General features: G+C 36.6%; 1 protein-coding gene across 2 annotated transcripts in view; it reads right to left on the bottom strand.

The window, feature by feature from the left end:
• The window catches only part of COPG2 (COPI coat complex subunit gamma 2), a 37469-nt gene that overhangs the window by 596 nt on the left and 17109 nt on the right, over positions 1-19764 (bottom strand). For both annotated transcript variants that reach the window (XM_051963139.1, XM_051963138.1), the window contains exons 8-23: positions 18679-18765; positions 16515-16672; positions 15035-15168; positions 14379-14446; positions 11668-11856; positions 10833-10928; positions 10297-10540; positions 9444-9519; positions 7732-7835; positions 6935-7060; positions 5931-5993; positions 4820-4959; positions 3964-4135; positions 2017-2114; positions 893-1031; positions 531-629 (exon numbers count right to left, since the gene is read on the bottom strand). In XM_051963139.1, the coding sequence (XP_051819099.1) occupies positions 531-629; positions 893-1031; positions 2017-2114; positions 3964-4135; positions 4820-4959; positions 5931-5993; positions 6935-7060; positions 7732-7835; positions 9444-9519; positions 10297-10540; positions 10833-10928; positions 11668-11856; positions 14379-14446; positions 15035-15168; positions 16515-16672; positions 18679-18765 (1993 nt within the window). The remainder of the gene's footprint in view (positions 1-530; positions 630-892; positions 1032-2016; positions 2115-3963; positions 4136-4819; positions 4960-5930; positions 5994-6934; positions 7061-7731; positions 7836-9443; positions 9520-10296; positions 10541-10832; positions 10929-11667; positions 11857-14378; positions 14447-15034; positions 15169-16514; positions 16673-18678; positions 18766-19764) is intronic.

Raw genomic sequence — 19764 nt, 5'->3', positions numbered from 1 at the left:
TAAGGCTCTTTCTAGCTTATAGAAATGGGGAGGCACTCAACACTTGCTGCTTAATTAAGAGCAAAAACGGGGAGAAATTAGTCAGGATTATCAGCGTGAAACCAATGCAAATTTCTTGAGCTAAACAACATTTGGGTGAACTTGCTGATTTCAGACTAAAGGAACAGGATCAGTTAAACTGTCCTGTTAATGAGACTTCGATTCTGAAATGAAGAGGGTGGGCACAGCCAAAGTTCTTCCGTTAACAGAGTATATCTCTTTCAATTCAACAAACATTTAAGAATCTACTGTGCTAGTTAACACAAAAAACTGAGATGACTTAGTCTAGTCAGAGGGATGACATACACAAAGCTATAAAACAAAATATGAAAATGCATGAGGAGTGCAAACGATACCATTTGAGGTCTGAGTGGGGAAATTATTGCTTTCTGGGGAAAAGCATATGTAAAACATCACAAAAGATGGCATTTGAGTTGATTTTAAATTTTATAAACAAGTAAGAATAAGTGAAAAGGAATGAGAGTTCTTACCTGACAAATAGAGTGTATGAGAATTTTTGTTTTCAGGTACTTTGTCTGACCTTTCACATGGTTGCATGCCCAGAAATGTGACGATGTTATTGACAGCTTCTGTGTTTGAAAGATATAAGACAGAGCATTAGAAATGTTATATTTAGACATCTACTTCTTCATGAAATCTCCACTACTGGAACTATACTGAAAATAAGAGGTGGAAAAATTAGTGCTGTAAAAAATAAACTGTATGGAGAAAAAAGTAACAAGGCCCACTAAAATAGGCTATAGACTGACAATACTTTTCAAATCCATAGAGATTATGTCAGCTGGATTTGATACGGGCTGAACTCACTAAAGAGAGAAGAGATTAGTCTCACCTTCAAGGGTTTTGGTTGTGCTGAGGGCAAAAGTCTCCTCCTTTTCAAAGTTATCTCCAACCTCTTCCCAGGCTACAGCAAAGTTGGGTTTGAGCACCTTCTGGATGTGATCAGACATAGAGACCTCAAGATCTTCCAGCTGATGGTCAAATAAGACTGGTGTCAGTGCATAAAATTTCTCTAGTAGAAAAGGAAACTAAGCCTATTGGTAGGTAAATAACCCACCATTCCATTTCAAATTCTATTTATTAGGCCTTAGTACTTAATGATAGCAATTCTACTGCACAATAAAATACTCCTCTATGGATGATAGTAAAGAAAAGGTCAACTCCCAGTAGAATAGCACAGAATCTTAGTTGGAAGAAACCTAAGAAACTGTTTACTTCAACTCACACTTGAACAGGAAATCTGTCCTCCAAAACTCAACATTTATAAACATGTAGTGTTATAAGGTAATAGATATGTTTCTATCTCATATTCACAAGCACATAACAAGAAAACTGGGAAAAGACCATTAATAACTCAAGGGGAAAAGGTCTAGAAAAGTAAAAAAAGCATTCAGCCTGGACTGAAGTCCTCTAATGTGTGAGTGTGAATGTGAGAGACAGACACAGACAGACAGACACACACACACACACACATACACACACACACAGTGTGTGGAGCCACTACTTTCTTATAGCAGCCCATTTCCTTTTTGGATGGTCCTAACTGTTAGGAAGTTTATCCTTACATCAAACCTAAATCTGCATCTCTGAAATTTACCCTCCAACTCCTCAGTGCTTCATCCATGCTGGTTACTCTCCTTTGTTTGCTGTTACTCTCCAGTTTGTTTCTAACATATGGTACCATAAAATGAATGAAGTACTTCAGATAAAGTCTGCTCAGGGCAGAGTCCTACGCTTCTTTTGTTTTGGGCATCATATTTCTCAATATAGCACAGGGTCATACTGAATTTTTGGGTAGCAATGTCGATAAACTACATTCACTGTGCAATATGTTAAGATCTGGACTATCTCCCTTAATTACAATGTAAGCTAACCATCCCTAAACAATGTCATCATCAGGTATTCCTAACAAAAACAACTTGGTACCAAAAGACCATATATTCAAGGGAAACTTACCACATACTCATCATCATATCCATCCTCATCTGGAATACCAGTATTAGGATCACAGTCCCGAACTGTAAACTTCATTGTGCAGCTAAAGGTGCAAGCAACTAGAGATGAAGAAAAAATCAAGTTTGCCCATGTCAAGGATCTTGCTACCACTAACATTGTGCAGTACACGCTATATTCCAAAAAGCAGGTTAGATGCAGTCTCTTAACTTGGATAGAGTTTCTCAAGAAGTGGTTTGCAGGCTTGTCAAACATGTAAATCACACCACAAAAGAATAAAAATATTAACTTGTTACTAAAGATCTAAGTCTATGTTAAGAAGTATACAATCAGGCAAAATTGGTCACAATAATGGTATAAAAAGTAATCCAGATTAAAGCACACAAGACAACAAAAAACTTTATGAAAAATGCATCCTTACAGTAGGATCTAAAACATATCAAATCCCACTCTTAATAGCTTCATTAAAAAAAAAGGTTACAGTTTACATCACAGAAATTCAGGGTTAGGAAAGGCCATCTACTTCATTCACACTTGAGCAGCAATCCACTCTACATTCTTGACAAATAGTCATCCAGCCTCTGCTCAAAGACTTTCCTGGTGGGGAACCTGCTATATCCCAAAAGCAAGTAACGTATTTTTGGCAGCTCTGGTAAGTTCCCCTCCCCCCTTCAACTTTAGCTGAAATCTCTCCAAACATGACAGAATTTGAGAGTTGGAAGAGACCCTAGCAGCCATTTATTCCAACTCATACCTGAAGGAATTTCCATTATAATATATCAGACAAATGGTCAGTCAGCCACAGATTGAAGATTTCCAATGAGGGGGATTCTCATCACCTCTTAAAGCAGACCATTCCTGCACCATTTTGAACAGCTCTGTTGGGACGTTTTTCCTGATGGCAAACTTTTTTTTTTTTTTTTAGTAATAGCTTTTTATTTTCAAAATATATGCAAAGATAGTTTTCAACATTCACCTTGCAAACCTGATGGTAAACTTTAAAATTTGCCTGTTTGCACCTTCCTCTTACAATTCTCTCTGTAATTCTTCCCTCTATAAGCATAATAAGTTTAAACCCAATTCCCTTTCCAAAGTTAAGTAGTGTTTTATGACATACAAACTATTTTGTATTCTTTTTAAGGGAAGGAATAAAATAGAACAACATGTCTTGAAGCCTAGAGCTTGGGGTCATTCATCCTCTCCTGTGAATCAGAAATATTCCTTAAAAAAGAGATTTCAGAAGTTGCCTGGAAGGAGAAATTTAACTTTTTTTGTATTATAGTTTCTTTCTCTGTAAGGATATTTTAAAGGTAGCAAAATACATAAAAATAAGCTCACAGAAATTAGAAGAACTGCTTTAGAAAGATCCAGAAGTTGGCTTAAGATATGACTTGAGAGAAAACTTATTACAAAAGTGACTAAAGATATAATTGACATAAATTTGCATGAGCCTTAAGAGGGACAAACTGGGTGAAAGGAGCAGGATAGAACTAGAGGAAAGAGCAAATTCAGGAGAGGAAAAGATGAGTGCTAAGGAAGACACGGACAATGAGATATTTCTGTCTTACATCTTGTGTAATGCAATTCAAAGTTAAGACTTCCAATTATTTTCCATACAAAGTTTTACCCATAGTCTTGCGAAGAATAGACTTTCTAACTACAATCAGAAGGTTAAGAAGATGTACTATGTATACCCCATGGCAAGTTATGCCAAGAAAACTTATGTATATGAACTAGCTTTGGCCACAAGGCTCCAGTTGTGACTTGAAGACGGCCTGTCTTGCTTCTCTAAAATACCTTATCAGTAGCAGCCCAGCACTGAGTTTCAGAATTTCAAGTTAGAAAGATCTATGCCACTGGGATCTAAGAGTGTGACCCTGAACAAGTGCTAGGTTAAATCTTGAACATTTCCTAGTTCTCTCCTAAGACCTCAAAAGAGGAGGGCTATACCTGCAGTAGGATCATCATCAGGTAGACGAACAAGAGTGTAACATATTCCTGGCTGGTTATAGGTGAGGCTGGGGGCAGGGATGCAGCAGAGCACGTCATAGGCATCTGAAGGCTCCATCTGCACTGTCACCTTCTCTAGGAACTGGTCATTGAGAGTGTTTGTACAGTCAAACTGAGAAAACAATAAACAAGCATGTGTAAAGAGGTCAAAGTTTTCTTTGGCTATAAAGTAACAAGACAAGAATCTCCCTTTGATACAGCATTGCTTCCCAGAAATAATCCCCTACACATTTCCTGACTTGACACTAATATCTTTCCCCTTTAAATTACACTGTAACTTTGGCCTCTGTACCCTTGCCCTAGAAGGTTCACTATTGCCCTAGAAATCGTTTAAGTCACATCTTAGCTTAAGGCAATTCTCTCCAAGATAATTAAAATAAAAATAATAAATATTTGCACTGCATAAAGTCCTTTATGTAGGAAGCTATACCTATTTTGCTTCTGCTGAAGACCTTCCACTTCAGAAGTTACAAGAGTCACTGGTCTCATCTTGAGAAGCACATACCAGGAAGTCTCCACCAAATACACTATGATTTTAAGTAAAGTCTATTCTCAATCGAGCCTCTCTGTACCTCTTTTTGGACATTCCTCTTTTATATAATCAGGAATGTCATTGCAGCAAAGAAGGCTTAAAACAAGGAATAGAAGTGATTGAGGCTATTTGTAAAGCTAGAAATTGGAATGCAGGGCCTTCAATGGGTCAATTCCCTTCCATAAATGGGGAACTGTTATCTGCTTCCAAGTTTATCCATTTAATTTTAATCCCTAGAACAGTCTGGTCTGGCACTTTTCTTACCTGGAATACAATGTGATTGTTGAACATGTGCTTGACACAGCGGACAAAATACTCTGTTTCTGCTTCTGTGAGCTGCACAGGCTCAGATGATTTGAATAAAGGCCCCAGGTTCTTAAATTCAGGAATGGCAGCCAATTGTTCTGTCCAGGAACAAGGAAAACAGAATGGGGAGGGGTAATAAAATAAGATATAGGGAGAGAATTGAAGAAAAGATCATTCTTGATAAGCAAAATACTACAATTCATTACTAAAGCCTTTCTCAGAGGTAACCAACCAAAGCTCATCTCTGTGTTTCCCAAATCATATTTTAAGGAGCTCAGTTCTCTATACTATATATGCAATCAGAGAAGCAGCTTGGGTCTATCATTTTTAAGGGATTCCCAATCCTCCTTCTAAAGCAAGGGAGAAGGGTATACATAGAGCCAGCACAACCAGCAAATATTATTAAAGAATTATGCCAGCCAGCTAAGACATGCCTGCTTTCAGGCGGTTCCTTCTGACAAGAATTAATACGGGTCAGGGCTTCTTTTAGTCTAAATTGTAACATCTGTTAAAAAAAAAAAAAGTGCCTGAATAATCTGTTTAATCTTGATTATAAAGAAATACACTCTCAGGGAGAGAGAGTGGACTGTCTACCCAGGTCTTCCTGACAGAAATGACCTTTAATCCTTCTTATCCTGTGTTTTGACATCAATAAATTATAATTATATGGATTTCCTGAGCTAAGGCTTTAGTATATCCTTTTTGAATACAAAAATCAAGTGAAACAATTTAATTCTTCCTTCAGCAAGTAAGCTCCAGTATCAAAGTAGTGTGTCCTAGTCAAGCTTGGTAACATTGTTTAGAAAAACCCACTGGGCAACAAGAATAATTCTTCCTCTGGAGAATCACAACTTTTTCATTTTAACCTAGCACCTAACAGGTACATGTATACTGACTGACTAATTTTCATGGCAGGAAACTTGTAGCCCCCATTCAGTCACATGCAGATTTCCTTTAGGAGTTATACAATTTATAGTTTAGATAGTAGAGATTCACTGTATTTGAATGCCTAGGATTCAAAACTCATTCTTTCTATCACTTTCATCTGTCAGACCCCTTTGCCTCATACCTTGAAATATATCCTGTCTGGATGGAGCCAACTTCTCTGGCTTATTGGCCACAAGCGTGATTTCTACAAAGATAAGAAGAAATCTTATCATATTTATTATAAGTCTTACAATTTCCTTACTAAAAGAACCAATATCTACTGAGTACCTACTGTGTACAGTATATTCTGTTAGGCAGTGGATGGCTACAAAATTTGGATAGGACATGGTTCTTATACTTGGATAGGAGTGGGGACAAACAAAACCAATTAAAAGACCTGGTACCATAACCACCAAGATATTAAAGGGTGAAGTGTGACAAGAAAAAAATAGTCAAAGAAAATATAAATATATGCTAGTTTCATAGGAAGAAGAAAGATGGACTAAAGAGGAAAAAAAGTAGATTTAGGAGGTCCTGGAAGAGACTTCTTATCCAAGCCAGAGAACTAGCAGTAGGAATAGAGGAAAAGTGGTGTGCCCATCACCAGGTAAACTGTTACAGGGCTAGGAACTAAATCCAAGACCTTGGGTTCCCAGGCAGTTCTCTACTTAAAATATTTTTTTTAATTTGAATTTTCAAGTTGCATATTCACTAGGTTTATTTTCTGATTCTCTCACTTTTTCCTGCAATATGAGCCTCTTGCAACCAAAACTTAAAACCAGAAAAATATAGGATAACAAGACAGAGATCTTTGATCTACTTCTTCCTGTTCTAGGGGATAATGCAACAGTCTACTTCAGATGCCGCACCGCTTGGTTTTAGAGATCCTCCTGTAGGTCACTATCTCTAATTTTCCTGGATTCTGTTTCACAGTCTTGCCTTTTATAGCAGAGACTGGGGGATGTAACTAATCCAAGACAAAAAAACATTATCTACCAACCTAGATCTCAAAAGAATGAGGAATGTGGAGTGACGGGAAGAAACAAGTGAATCTGATGTTTGGGACAATGTGCTATTTTACACAACTGCCACAGAGCTGATGCTGTCCTGCCCAGCAAATAGGCAACAAAGCAGATGCCATATTACCTGCTTTCTGTTCAAAGACAGGGGCAGTAGCAAGAGGAACAGACTTCAGGTCAAAGGGCTTCTCTGAGGGCGACAATGTGTATTGGTGCAAGGCTTTTTCCATCCCTGGTATTGAGACTGTCAGACCTGCAAAAGAAAGCAATTCAGCAAAGAAAGCTCAAGAATCCAGGCTGGCCACAGGGCCATGACTGTCACCTGAAGCAGCCTTCAGGGTCAGGCATAGCTGTATCAGAGACTTTATATATCAGATAATGAGAAAAATAAAAACGGTTCTACAAAACAACCTCAAATATGTGAGCAGAATATGCAGAGTTTTTATGAAGGGGAAATCTCTAGGGTAAGGAAGTCCATTTGACATGACAAACATGAGCAAAGGGAAAGAAGGTATGAGGATTTTAAACTGGGGAGATTGAGGGCACTATTCTTTTTTTTTTTTTTGAGGGCACCATTCAAGGAAAACAGGGAGAAGATAATGAGAGTCTTGTGTCCTTTCTTAAGAACTTGACATAGACTGCTTCATTTCAAGGAAGGAGTAGGGCTAAATGGACATATTCAAAAGACCAGATTCACAGACCTATCAAGACTCCATATTGTAAAATGCAGTTAAGATAATAACTGCCAGAAACTCATATTAAAAGAAACACATTAAGTGTTTCTCCCAAGAAATTCAGTTTTCTGTAACTCTGAGATGACAATTTAGGTTCTTACTGGATTGCCATGAAACCTTATACCTCTCCAAAATAGCATCTGGGAAATAGAGATATGTGTATCTGGCCATGTTCTTGACCCTTACTGACCATTGAAGATATATGCAGCATTCAGTGCCATCTGCTTCTGCTGCAACACATTCAGATAGAAGGTAGCTCGGTCCCGTACCTCGTCATCAGTATCCATCATACACCTGCCCAGAAGAAGAGTAGCTATGTCACAGTGTCTCAGGAGTCTCCAAACTCTTTCTTACTCAAACAATTTGAATGTTCAGACCATTTGTTTTTATCTGCATAAAAGGCTTAATAATTGCAAACTAATTTCAAAGCCACCATTGAATTATATGGCAATTTCATTATAGAGAGGAATACAATCATCAATGGCTACCCCTATGCACAAAGTATAAGGATGAAAAAAGAAAGCACTAAATACTTGTATAGGATATGTTGCCTCTGCCATTGAGCCACTAATGGGATCATGTACATTGCAGTTAAAAATCATGGATGTTTCCCACAATATTTAGCCAAATTATGAGGATAAATTGGAAAAATTTTCGACTATCCTTGAAGAAATGTTAGCTACAAGATGTGATTATTAATTTGATTTTCAAAAATATGTTTTGTTTCAAATCAGCCTTCATAGCTGAATTAAATCTGATAAACTCACTTTCTTCAAATGAAAGAGTAAGTCAGTAGAGTAAATACAAAGTTCATAAAGGGTTATGCTGCAATAGTTCTATTCTTTCTCATCTATAGCTGTAGTGAATTAATGGTATACAGAAGTATGTTTTCAAAAATCTACTCTGATCAGTGTATTGTCTCAGACCTTGTTGTTGTTGTTCAGTCATATCTGACTCCTCATGACCCCATTTGGTCATACAGACCAAAACCATGGAGTGGTTTTCCATTTCTTTCTTCAGCTCCTTTTAGAGAAAAGGAAACTGAGAACAGGGTTAAGAGACATGCTAAGGATCACACATCCAATAAGTATCTGAGAGCAGATTTGAATTCAGAGTTTTCTGATTCCAGAGCCTGGCATTTTAATCACTGAACCACCTAGATGACCAAACAACTCACCCAATGCAGGGAGAGGGGGCAAACCTACATCCTGAGATTAAGAGTTTTATGCTCTACTAACTGAACTAGCCAGGCAGTCTTAGGCCTTCCTTCTTTTCAAATGGTGGGTCCAATTATAAAGACTAAAAAATATAAGTTTTGGTCATGTTCTTAAAAGTTATATAAAAGAGGGGAACTAGGTGGTGCAGTACATAGAGCAACCAGCCATGAAGTCAAGAGGACCTGAGTTCAAATCTGACCTCAGACACTTAACGCTTCCTAGCTGTGTGACTCTGGGCAAGTCACTTAACCCCAATTGCCTCAGGGGAAAAAAATTACATAAGAGAACAGCAGTGTGGCTGTGTTTAGAAGTTCAACTACTATATACATTTTAATTCAACTCTTCTCATAAATAATATTTGTAGAAACTTTGTGTAGAATTCAAGTAATAGTCGTATAGTGTTAGAGGGGAACTTGGATTCTAAAGGTTATGTCAAAAGAACTTAAGTTCTAGTTGAAATGGTTTCAAGAATGGAACTAATGATGGATTATCTATCCTGTCTAGGGAAGGGATGCTGATGGGATTAAACATCCATTCATTAATGTTTGAACATGTGTAAATTGAAAGAGAACGGAATGTCCCTATTGCTGACAACACATCAATCTTATTCAGGTCTGTATACTACAACCCAACCATTCAGCAACAGAGATTCCTCCTACAGGAGGATCACAATTTACCTATTTACCTCTGTAGGAGAACAAGGATGCTTGGGAGAAGGTTTTCATTCTGAGCTCCAAATTTGGCCAAAGCACTGACAGCAGCTAAAGCAATACAAAAATCAGCCATTAGTTTCCAGAGTTAAATAGTACTGCAAAAATAACCATAGCTTTCTTCTCCTGTTCAGTAGCTCACATTTCCTGATTCATCATAATACAGAGACTTGTTTGCTTTGCTAAAGGATTATTTATCTTATTTGTTAACACTATAATGCTTTAAGAGAATTCAGTAGGGCCAAGAGGCTACCATGAACTCATATAATATAAAAAGAATTAAGTCCTATTTATATAGCACTTAAGGTTTGCAAACCATTTTCCCCCTAATCATCCTCGGAGATAAGGGAAATGTGTGTAAATAGGAACATAAAAATTACAAATATCATCTTTTGGTTGCTTTTCCTTCCTCTTTTCTTACAAACACTACTCAGACTTAAACCCTGTTCTAAAAAACTAATCCTGGGTATAGGATAAAAGTCTAGAACCCATGTTTTACAACTGTGCATATTTCTCAAAACAATGAAGAAGTCCTCTCATTTGTCAGTGGCTCACATGCTATTCATTTGTTTACTTGAGGTAGTCAGTTCTTTAGAACCCAGGGAACTAAAGGTGGTTCACAGCCTTCATTTATGGAAGTTGGGTAGAAACTAGAATGGAAACAGGAGAGGTAAAAATCTGCACAATCAGAGCCTAACTTGTGCTCTGAGAACCCCTCGTGTGGACATGCTAGCCCCCTTCATTTCACAACTCCTTCATCCCATCACAAAAAATCAATCAAAAGAATAAAAGTAGTAACAAATTGAAGTCAGTTTTCATGTGACTCACCAGCCCTGACAGCCTCATTCTCCAGCACTACCCTGTTGAAAATGAAACGAATATACTTGGAGGGAACAGGTGTCCGGGGACCCTCTTTCCCCAACAAGTGGAGGATCTTGGTGGCCAGCACAGTGTGTTCACAGTCTTCAATGAACTCACAGAGGTGAGCTAGACCCGACTCTTTACTCTCAGGATTCTCTTCTACAATGTTAATTATGCAGTCTACGATGGCTCGCTTATACTTAAAGCCTCCCTGGCAAATGAGAAAAGGAAACAGCCTGTTAGTCCCTGAGGAATTACATGTATCCCCAAGTTCATGCTTATAATATGCCATTCTTATTTTCTTTTCCATTTAGAAAAGGACTAAATATGCATCATTCTAATGACAAGTATGATCACTGTAAGCAGCAGTCAGAACAAGGCAAAATAATTCGGCAAACAGGCTTAAGGTAGAAGAATCCTCTCTTTGCCTAAAATATCACAATGTCCAAAGGAAGTTAACAAAAGTCAGTCATTTTAAATTTCTTAACAAAAAATACACGTACATCATCTCGTAGCATATTGGAGAGAAAAGTCATCATGACGCTGTGCTTTCTAGGGTACTTCTGACACAGAGCACTGATAGCCTGGACCACTACAACCTGGGAAGAACAAACAGAGATGAAAAGACATTTCCATAACTTGAACCAATGTACACTTTTCCTTCTGAATACAAGTTGGGATGATGCTATGGTTGTCTAAGCTAACAAAGCCTTGTAAATGCTAAGTGTCATAATGTCAGATATATTAGCTTAACTCCTTAATAAAAAAGTTATATGCCAATCATTGAATTTACAAAGTTGATCATTGAAGTCTGAATGACATATGCTTGTTAACATAAACATCAAAATGACAGTTAATGACATCTTAAAAGATAAATTTTTGTAAAATGTATGCTGAGGAATAAAAATTTTTTTCCTAAAATTTTAAGGGAAGCATCAATGCTAGTAAAAGAAAAAAAAAAACAGTAAACATATGACATACCTGAATTTAATGAATTTCAAAAATAATCAGAAGCATAAACTCACCATTTTAATTCTGAATCCAGTCTGTTATAAAAAATTCAAATAGCTGAAATTCCAGTTTCAAAACTGAAAAGAATTCCCTTAGAGAACCTTTTAGCTCTAAAACCCTAAATCTAACTGCAGATTAAATTTAATCTAAAATATTTTATATGGGAAGAAAAAAGATTCAATAAGCAAGAAATATGTTTCTAACAGTTAAGTCCACCAAAAAGCCTGATTTGAAATAACACAAAATCCTTGAAGACACAAGAATCATTTTTGTAAGTATAATCTTTTAAAAATAGCACCAAACCTAACTCAATAAGACATATATTACCTTGAACTCATCAGAGATTTCAGACACAAAAGATGAAATCTGCTTCATGAGCCTATCTACACTGCTCTCACTTCCTGTTTTTAGGAGTGTGGTAATGGCCAGGGTAGCAATGCTGCGGTTTGAGTCTGTGATCAAGTTTTCTAGGTCCAGGTTGCAGGCTGTCACTGCAGAAGGGTGCTTCATGGCTACCTGGAAGAAAAGAAGAAAAAAAAAATCAGCTAAAAGAAAAAAAAACTTTTAAAGAAAAGGTAAGACTCATGTTTAAACCTGCATGGAACAACAGGATACACTCTACCTTGTTTCACATGGCAACCATTCTCTAAAGGGTTAGCCTCATCTCCTTTTGCTGTCTTGAATGAGTTATGGGGGAAAACTCTGGTAGGCAAGGTAAGTTTTTGTTATAAAGTATTCAGTTTATTGAGAAGCCACAGTCATGGCAACTTTACATAGGGTGTTCAGGTACTATTTTAAAATTTATTTGGTTAAAATACAGATTTGTAACATCTTTTGTCAAGGTCCTGAAGTACTCAGATCTTTTATCAATATTTAACTTTTCATATGTTTATCATATCAACTAGATTGTTAGCTCTTTATGGATGAAGGCCCCATTTTGTACTTCTCTGTAATCAGCAGAGTTCCTAGAATATTATAATTGTGGTAGAAGGAATATCTGCACCAAGGTCCTCTATCACATGGATGAAACTTGTTCTTCTCCTTAAAAGGTCCTAAAATGATCCTTCAGATTCAATTGTCTCAGGAGTCTAAAGGTTCACTTGAGTACACACAAGGACTAAGGCATAAAGAACTTCAGCTGCTTCCTCAGGCTTCTGTCTAGTGGACCTTCCAAGGGAAACACAGATGGGGAAAGCTGCAGTGCTATGAGTCAAGAATGTATTCTTGCTGAATTTCCATTCCCCATGGTAGCTAAGGAAACCTCTTTTTCTTCCAAGACAAATTTCTTAAGGCATCACCCTCCTTCCCAGGCTCACAGGTTCACCACGTTGGGGTCATCCCAGACTACTTATTCTCATACTGCACACAGCAAATCCACTGCAAAATCCTGCCATTCTGCCATCATTTCTTCCACACTCTGTTCACATAGCCAGCACTCAAGTTCAGGCCCTCTTTGCCTCCCCCCCTCAACTACTGCAATGGTCATCTACATGGTCTGCCTCAAGTATCTCCCAGTTCTAATCCATCCTTCCCATAGTTTCCCAAGGAATTTTCTAAAAGTATAGGGACCATGTCACTTCCTTTATATTCAAACTTCAGTGGCTTTTGATTACCTTCAAAATAAAAAATTAAGTCCTTTGTTTTACATTTAAAGCTCTTTTCAACCTAGCCCCATTTACTACACATTCCATTTTCTTACATTTTGCTCCCTCCTTTTTCTTTTCACTCCCTCCACAATGATCTAGTTTACAATGGCCTTTTGCATTGGCCATCTCCTACTAGTGTAGGACTTTCTCTTCATCTTTACCACTTAATTTTCTGGTTTTGTTATAAATAGCAAAAATTTTACCTTCTTTTCATAGCTAAGCTCTTAATAAATGCTCAAATGTCTTTCCTGGTCCCCAGAAGCTAGTACCTTCTCATCAGAGATCAACTTTCCTCTAATGTGTATCTGTATCTCAGATGTAGCTAGCTGTTTACTAATTATCTTCCTCATTAGAATGTGAACTCCTTGATGGCAGGGACTGGTTTTGCTTTTCTTTGGATCTCTAGTACTTAGTCAGTGCCTGGAACACAAGAAGTGTTACTTGTTAACTGATTGGCTTTTATTTACTCCTAAATGTATCAAGAATGTTTCATTTCATTCCAGGTTCTAGTCATGTGCCAGAGTTACTAGGCTAGAGGATTGAGCTTATTCTACCTCCAGAGGAAGAAGCTTGGCTGTGAAGCCTGGTCTACTTGGTCTTAAGCGCCTGTCACATCAGTCTCCTCCCCAGGCTGTTTAACTCAACCTACATATCCTCAACACTTCCCCCCCTTCCCTTTTCCTCCTCTCCCCCTCTCTCTTTCCCAGTCTCCTCCTGAAACCTTCCTTCATAGTGAGCTGGACCTGAGCTTTGCAGCCCAATCCACTTTACTTCAGCAGTTCTAATTTCAAGATAAACAGGAGGGGGAAGTACCCCATCCTGCTCTGCCTACCTAGTTTCCCCTGATATGTAGTCTTTCCCACCTTAGATGCTAAACTCCTTGAGGGCAGAGACAGTCTTTCTTATTTTATCTCCAGCACTTCTCACAGTTCCAGGCATAGATTAGGCACTTAAATGTTTATTGAACTGAATTACTGAATTTAAGGCAATATAAAGATAAATCAGTTATTCTTATTCATCTATATTATAGCTCTTTTAAAATGAGACTCTCTTCTCTCTCTACCAACATCCTTTCTTCATCTGTCTGTATCTTGCTTTATAAAGTCCACTGGAAGGGATAATAATTATGTTCATGTTGTGCAAGCATACCCAAGAATATCAATACAAGCATGTCCTCCAATAGAATATCTATCTTAGGTTAAGTGTAAGACAATGTCATTATCCCTATTTAACAGAGGGTAAACTGGTGACCAAAAGATTCATACAAGGTCACAGAATAAACTACAAGCAGATATGATACCTAAGTCTAAAAGTCTTATTCATCAAAGATACCACACACATCAAGTTCTTCACATGTGGAATATACTGCTGAATAATATAAAAGTAAGTTACCTTGTTTAAGGTCCTCACAGCTGCATATCTCAAGGCTGGCTTTGGAGAACTGCAAAAAAGCTGAAGAACTAAAAACGAAAAATTGTTAATATGAGGGTCTTTACCTTAAGAGTGGCAGCTCAAAATAACTACAAAAATATTTTTTACTCAGAACATATCTAGAGGAAAATCTGAAATTATCAACTCCAAACCATATCTTAGTATAGATACAGATATAGTATAGATAGTATACATACTATCTTAGTATAGGCAGTAAAGATATAGTATAGTATAGAGTATAAAATGCATTCTTGCTAAATTAAGAAACCTACATAGCAACAAGTGAGTTAATTTATTCTAATAGTCTTATTTGTATGGCTTTTTAAAAAAACTGAAAATATAAGAACATTTTGAATTGAGAAGGTATACCAAGGTATGACAGTAATGTTACTTGGTTGCTCTCAAATCTTTTAAAAATAGGAGGAATGCTAAACAGAGAAAGAACTATTTTTGAATAAAATGCAATAGGTTCAATATAGAGCATAAACTTCCAACCTGAAGTCTGTGCATATATCTAAGGAATGAGGATGCCATCAACCTAGGTCAACTAATAACAGCCATGGACATAAAAATCCAACAGCTTATGTGTTATATTGCTTTCCAAATATTCAACAAACCTGAAACAGCAGGTGCCAGCTCCCTCGCAGTACAATTGGGGAGATGGATAATAGCTGAAGCAGCTTCATAGATAACCATTTCATGTTTGTTTCGTAAGCAACTCTCAATGAAATCAAACAGTGGACTTTCATGGCTAGAAGGAAAACAGGCTCATAATTAAAAAGTTGAATTTAGCAACAAAATGTTTAACCACACAATCTACACCATGAAATAAAGGATGGACCCTCATTTGAGGAATTATAGTTTTAATTTACTAAGAAGTTAATAACTAAAATAAACAACTTTAAAAAATTCTTATCCTATCTAATACAGAGGATCATTTACTCTGAAAACATAATTTCATCCTGGTGGTGTATGTAAATAGGATTATCGACAACAGAGTCAAAAAATCTTTGTCTTCTAAGCCAACTTCCAACATTTTGATCATTAAAATTTGCTACTAATTCTGTCACAGTTTTATTGTGAAATCTCTCCATTCTTGTGCTGTGGTTTATAATTCATCACTAACTCTACACTATAATAAGTTCTACTACAAATGAGAAAGGAATATGACTTTAAAGGATAATAAAAACATTCCAACTTCAGCATACTTTTGCAACACTTTCTAAAACTCAACTGGAAACTATTGCTACAAAAGTATTTCTTTTCTTTTTTAACAAGGAAAAAGAAAAAAAAAACAATAAAAATTGAAGTTCTGCAGTTCAAAAAAGAAAAAAAAACAATAAAAATTGCAGTTCTACAGTTCAAACAGAACCTGGAAAAATAAAACCCTAACTTTCTCAAAGTAGGATGAACTGGTAAATCAGAAAGTCTGGGATCTTCAAGTTATCTTCTCCCAGTAGATGGCAGTGCGACTTTGGGCTTCTCACTTCAACTTTCTGTGCTTTAGTTCTCTTGTCTAGGACAGAAATCAGACAGTTGGGCTAGATCCTATCTAATTTCTCTTAAAACTTCCAAGTCCTATGATCTATGTAGTTTGTGATCTATAAACATCTCTATTAGTAACAGGTTTGCTTACTATTATTAGCTTTAATATTACAAGTGATTCTATTAATATGGGTACTCAGTTCAATATACATTGAAATACTCTCCACAAATGAAAATACAGTATTTTCATGGGTCAAAATTCACTGCCCAAGAGCCAACCCTTTGTTGCTGAACCTCTTTGACCTTAGTTATGTATCTTCAGAGAACAAAAATACAGTGGGACTGATACTTGACATTATTACTGCTAGATGGGATTTATTAGCAATGAAACACAACTGATGTAACTTTTAAGAACTCACAACCACCTCTATATTATGAGGATAATCAGCTTCTACTTACCAATATTTATCAAGTTAAGAAACCTATTATGTTTTTTCAGATCAGACAAAATTATGTTTATATTGCATGATACTCAAGGTAGAAAACTAAGTCAATGTATATTGCACTTAAAAGTTGAAATCACTTCCAGTTTAAGTAGAGGCAACAATTTACCTCTCCTCAGTTTCTTTCAGGAGGCGACTAGCAATTCGGATTAGCATGCAGTAAGCAAACTGGGATTTCAGCCCAGATTTGGTGAATTTATTCAACATCTTAGAAACAGCAAGGCGATCATTCTTCCTGAGATGGTACAGGACTCCCAAGGCATGATACTAGGAAGAATAACAAGGAAGAAAATGTAACATATAGAAAGCTAATCAAAAAGCAGGACAAAACACTGCCAAAATCATACCAAAAACATGTTGATGCTTTTTATATGGTTACATGGATATGGATTAATGATTTTCTGACAAAAAAAGTAATACAGTTACTTTCAAGATAGACTTCCTTTTTTTCCCAATGACATTCAAATCCAATCAAAATGGAAGTATGACTACATGGAAGAAACATGAGAAAGAATTAAATGGGAAAAATCATTTCCCTTGCCCTACCCACCCCGTTCAATCTATTTCTACTTCAAATTTGGCCTGCAAGTCCACACTGACAGTTTTTAAAGTGTTGTCCAGATTGAAGAAGACCTTTGGGTTCCACATGACCTAGCATAGGCCCAGAATCAAGTATCTTAGAAAGCTAAGGCTCAATTGGGAAGAAAAAGTCTTCTTTAGGACTAGTTTAAACAATCTGGCTTCACCTGAAAGGTGATTTCTTAAAACAGACTTGCAAAAGTAGAATTATTTGGTTGCCTATATTCTATTTCATTTACGGCTACAAAGGGAAACCAAAGGAAACTGTACCTGAAAAAGTCACTAATTTCTCTCAAACAGCTTTCTTAAACCAACAAAATACAAAAGGTCTAAATATTAAACATTATATATCTCTTGCTTTATTTCTTCTAGGAACTTTTATAGTCCTTTTTCTCTGAGGCTCTATCTGGGCTGGTATTCCTTCTGTTTGCTCTTATCTTTGGAACCTCAGTTTCTGATTGGGGATCTTGTGATTTTGTCAAGATTCTATTTCTTCCAAGAGGACTTGGTTAAGATTGTTGATGTGTGCTACAGAATTTCTGGATTTTGGCTCAATCCCTTGAGGATTGACATAGGTTTTGGATCCTACTCTGTCTCCTTCCATTTGCATCAATCTGAATTTGGAATTGGTTCTATCTTTGCCATGACCCTGATAGATATCCAATAAGATGTTAGTTGTGCTGTGAACAGATTTTTTACAATACTTCTAGGCTTTGCATCTCAAATGTGCTGTACTATCTGGGCACTAGCCTGGGTACAGGCTTTCTGAATACTAAGCCACATGCCTCTCCATATCCCCTGCTGTGAGTCTAGTTATGTACTCTGCCTTTACTCTCCCCTTCATCCCACCCCAGTAAAGTTGGGGTGACCACTAGGGTCTTTTCTGGCCGGTCATGAACTGGATGGAGGAACTAAGAGTCACTTCTCTTTGCTTTTACCATTATTTCTTCTGGTATATTTTTTAGAGATTTACTGAAATGTTCTGTGTGAGATCTGAGTTCCTCTAGGTCTTAAAATATCAATCATCTTCCTACAATTCCAAACTCCCAAGAATTTAAGGAGAATTTAGATATTTTCCAAATAAGTGGGGTTCTTTAGCCTTCAGTAGCTTAGTGTTACTTCTTTTAATAAAAGATAATAAGTTTCAAAAGAAATAATTGTGAGCCAATTAGAACTCAACTTTACAGAGAAAAGTATCTGAATTTTGATGAAACAGCAACTTATAATTACTCTGATTCTTCCAAGAAGATTTCAAAATGGTACAGAATTAAGTAGTTTTCTTTAGAATCTCTATAAAGATCATGACCAAAGTCTAAGAAGTCCGAATACGACTCCCTCACAACACCAATGCTAAATTCTTTAGAAAAAAAAATAGTTGGTACAGAATCTTAGAAATAGAAAAGATATGAATGCATCTAATTTGATCTCCCAACAATTACAGCAAGTCCTTGTATGACATCTCGAAAGAAAATCATACAGTCTCTGCTTAAAGGACAAAGAGTTCAGGGTAGCATAGCATAAATCATAACACTAAATGAAAAATTGTGGTAATGCTTACTTAAAGAGTTCTCTACACCAAGCAATTATGCCCTTAGTTGTCTAGCCTTACTGGGGACAAACAAAATCATAAATATTACATGGTGAATGTACAATTACTCCCAGGATGTACCCTGAAAAGACTGAATGACAAGTACCTGAACCATGATATTATCACTTGAAGCAGCTTCTTGAGCTTCATTAATCCATCGTTTGACCACATCGTAGCTTATCTTCATCATGTGCTGTATACAAAAATTAAGAATTACTGAGGAATTAAAAAAAAATCATTGACAAAGCAAGGCTTTTTTGTGTAATATAAAAGTACACATATAGTAGATGATCTGGCAATGGCTAAGCAACTTGTGGTATAAAAGCCTAATGTACCTTCACCATATTAAATTATGACTGTAAAAATACAGAGAAGTTTGAGAAGACTTATAAGAACCATTGCTAAGTAAGCAGAACCAGGAGAATAATATACACAAAGATGACAATGACAATATAAAGAGCAAAACCCCCTGAAAACAGTTGTGATTAGAATGAAAAAGTGACTCAAAGAAGAGAGCTCAAAGGGGAATATGGATATGAATGATCACATAAATGATCAGACTGAATTGGTTGATTTCACTGAATTGCTTTTATTTCATAGGTTTTTTGGAGGGAGGAATATATTGGGAAATGGAATTAATATAAACAAAAGTTCTTAATAATTAAAAAAAAATCATAATCACTGGATTTTGAGAAGCATTATTTGTCTTGGAAATTTTACTCTAAAAAGAAAAAAAAACTGACAATTTATGAATCAGGTTCAGGTGTCCAATCTTTAACCAACTTCCAGAAGATTTTCTACACTGAAGGATTCAGGACTTCTCTGATTATCAACATCACCCCCAATAGCTAAATGCAGACCTTTCTTTCCCTCCTCCCCACTTAATCTCTGTTCTTACAGTGGTCCAGAGAACAGAGATGTTTACAAAAGTAAGTCTGGGGAAAAGATATTTGGCCATAGCATGTTTTACTTCCTGGTAAATTAATCTGTGATATGAGGGGACAAGTACACAGCTACTTGGGCAAAAACACAAATCCTTTTACTCAAAATTATTTGTTCCATATATCCCAGCAGGTGAAGGTACATTCAATAAAACAGACACCAAAGCATTAAGCTTTTAAGTCCAGTGTCAACTGCCTTGATAAATTAAATTGTACATTCCCAGTGAGTAAGAGTTTGAAGTGGGGAGAGT

This window comes from Antechinus flavipes, chromosome 5 (assembly GCF_016432865.1).
Source record: "Antechinus flavipes isolate AdamAnt ecotype Samford, QLD, Australia chromosome 5, AdamAnt_v2, whole genome shotgun sequence".
Lineage (NCBI taxonomy): Eukaryota > Metazoa > Chordata > Mammalia > Dasyuromorphia > Dasyuridae > Antechinus > Antechinus flavipes.
Note: the sequence above shows the minus strand (reverse complement) of the source record. Positions and strands in the feature narration are given on the sequence as shown.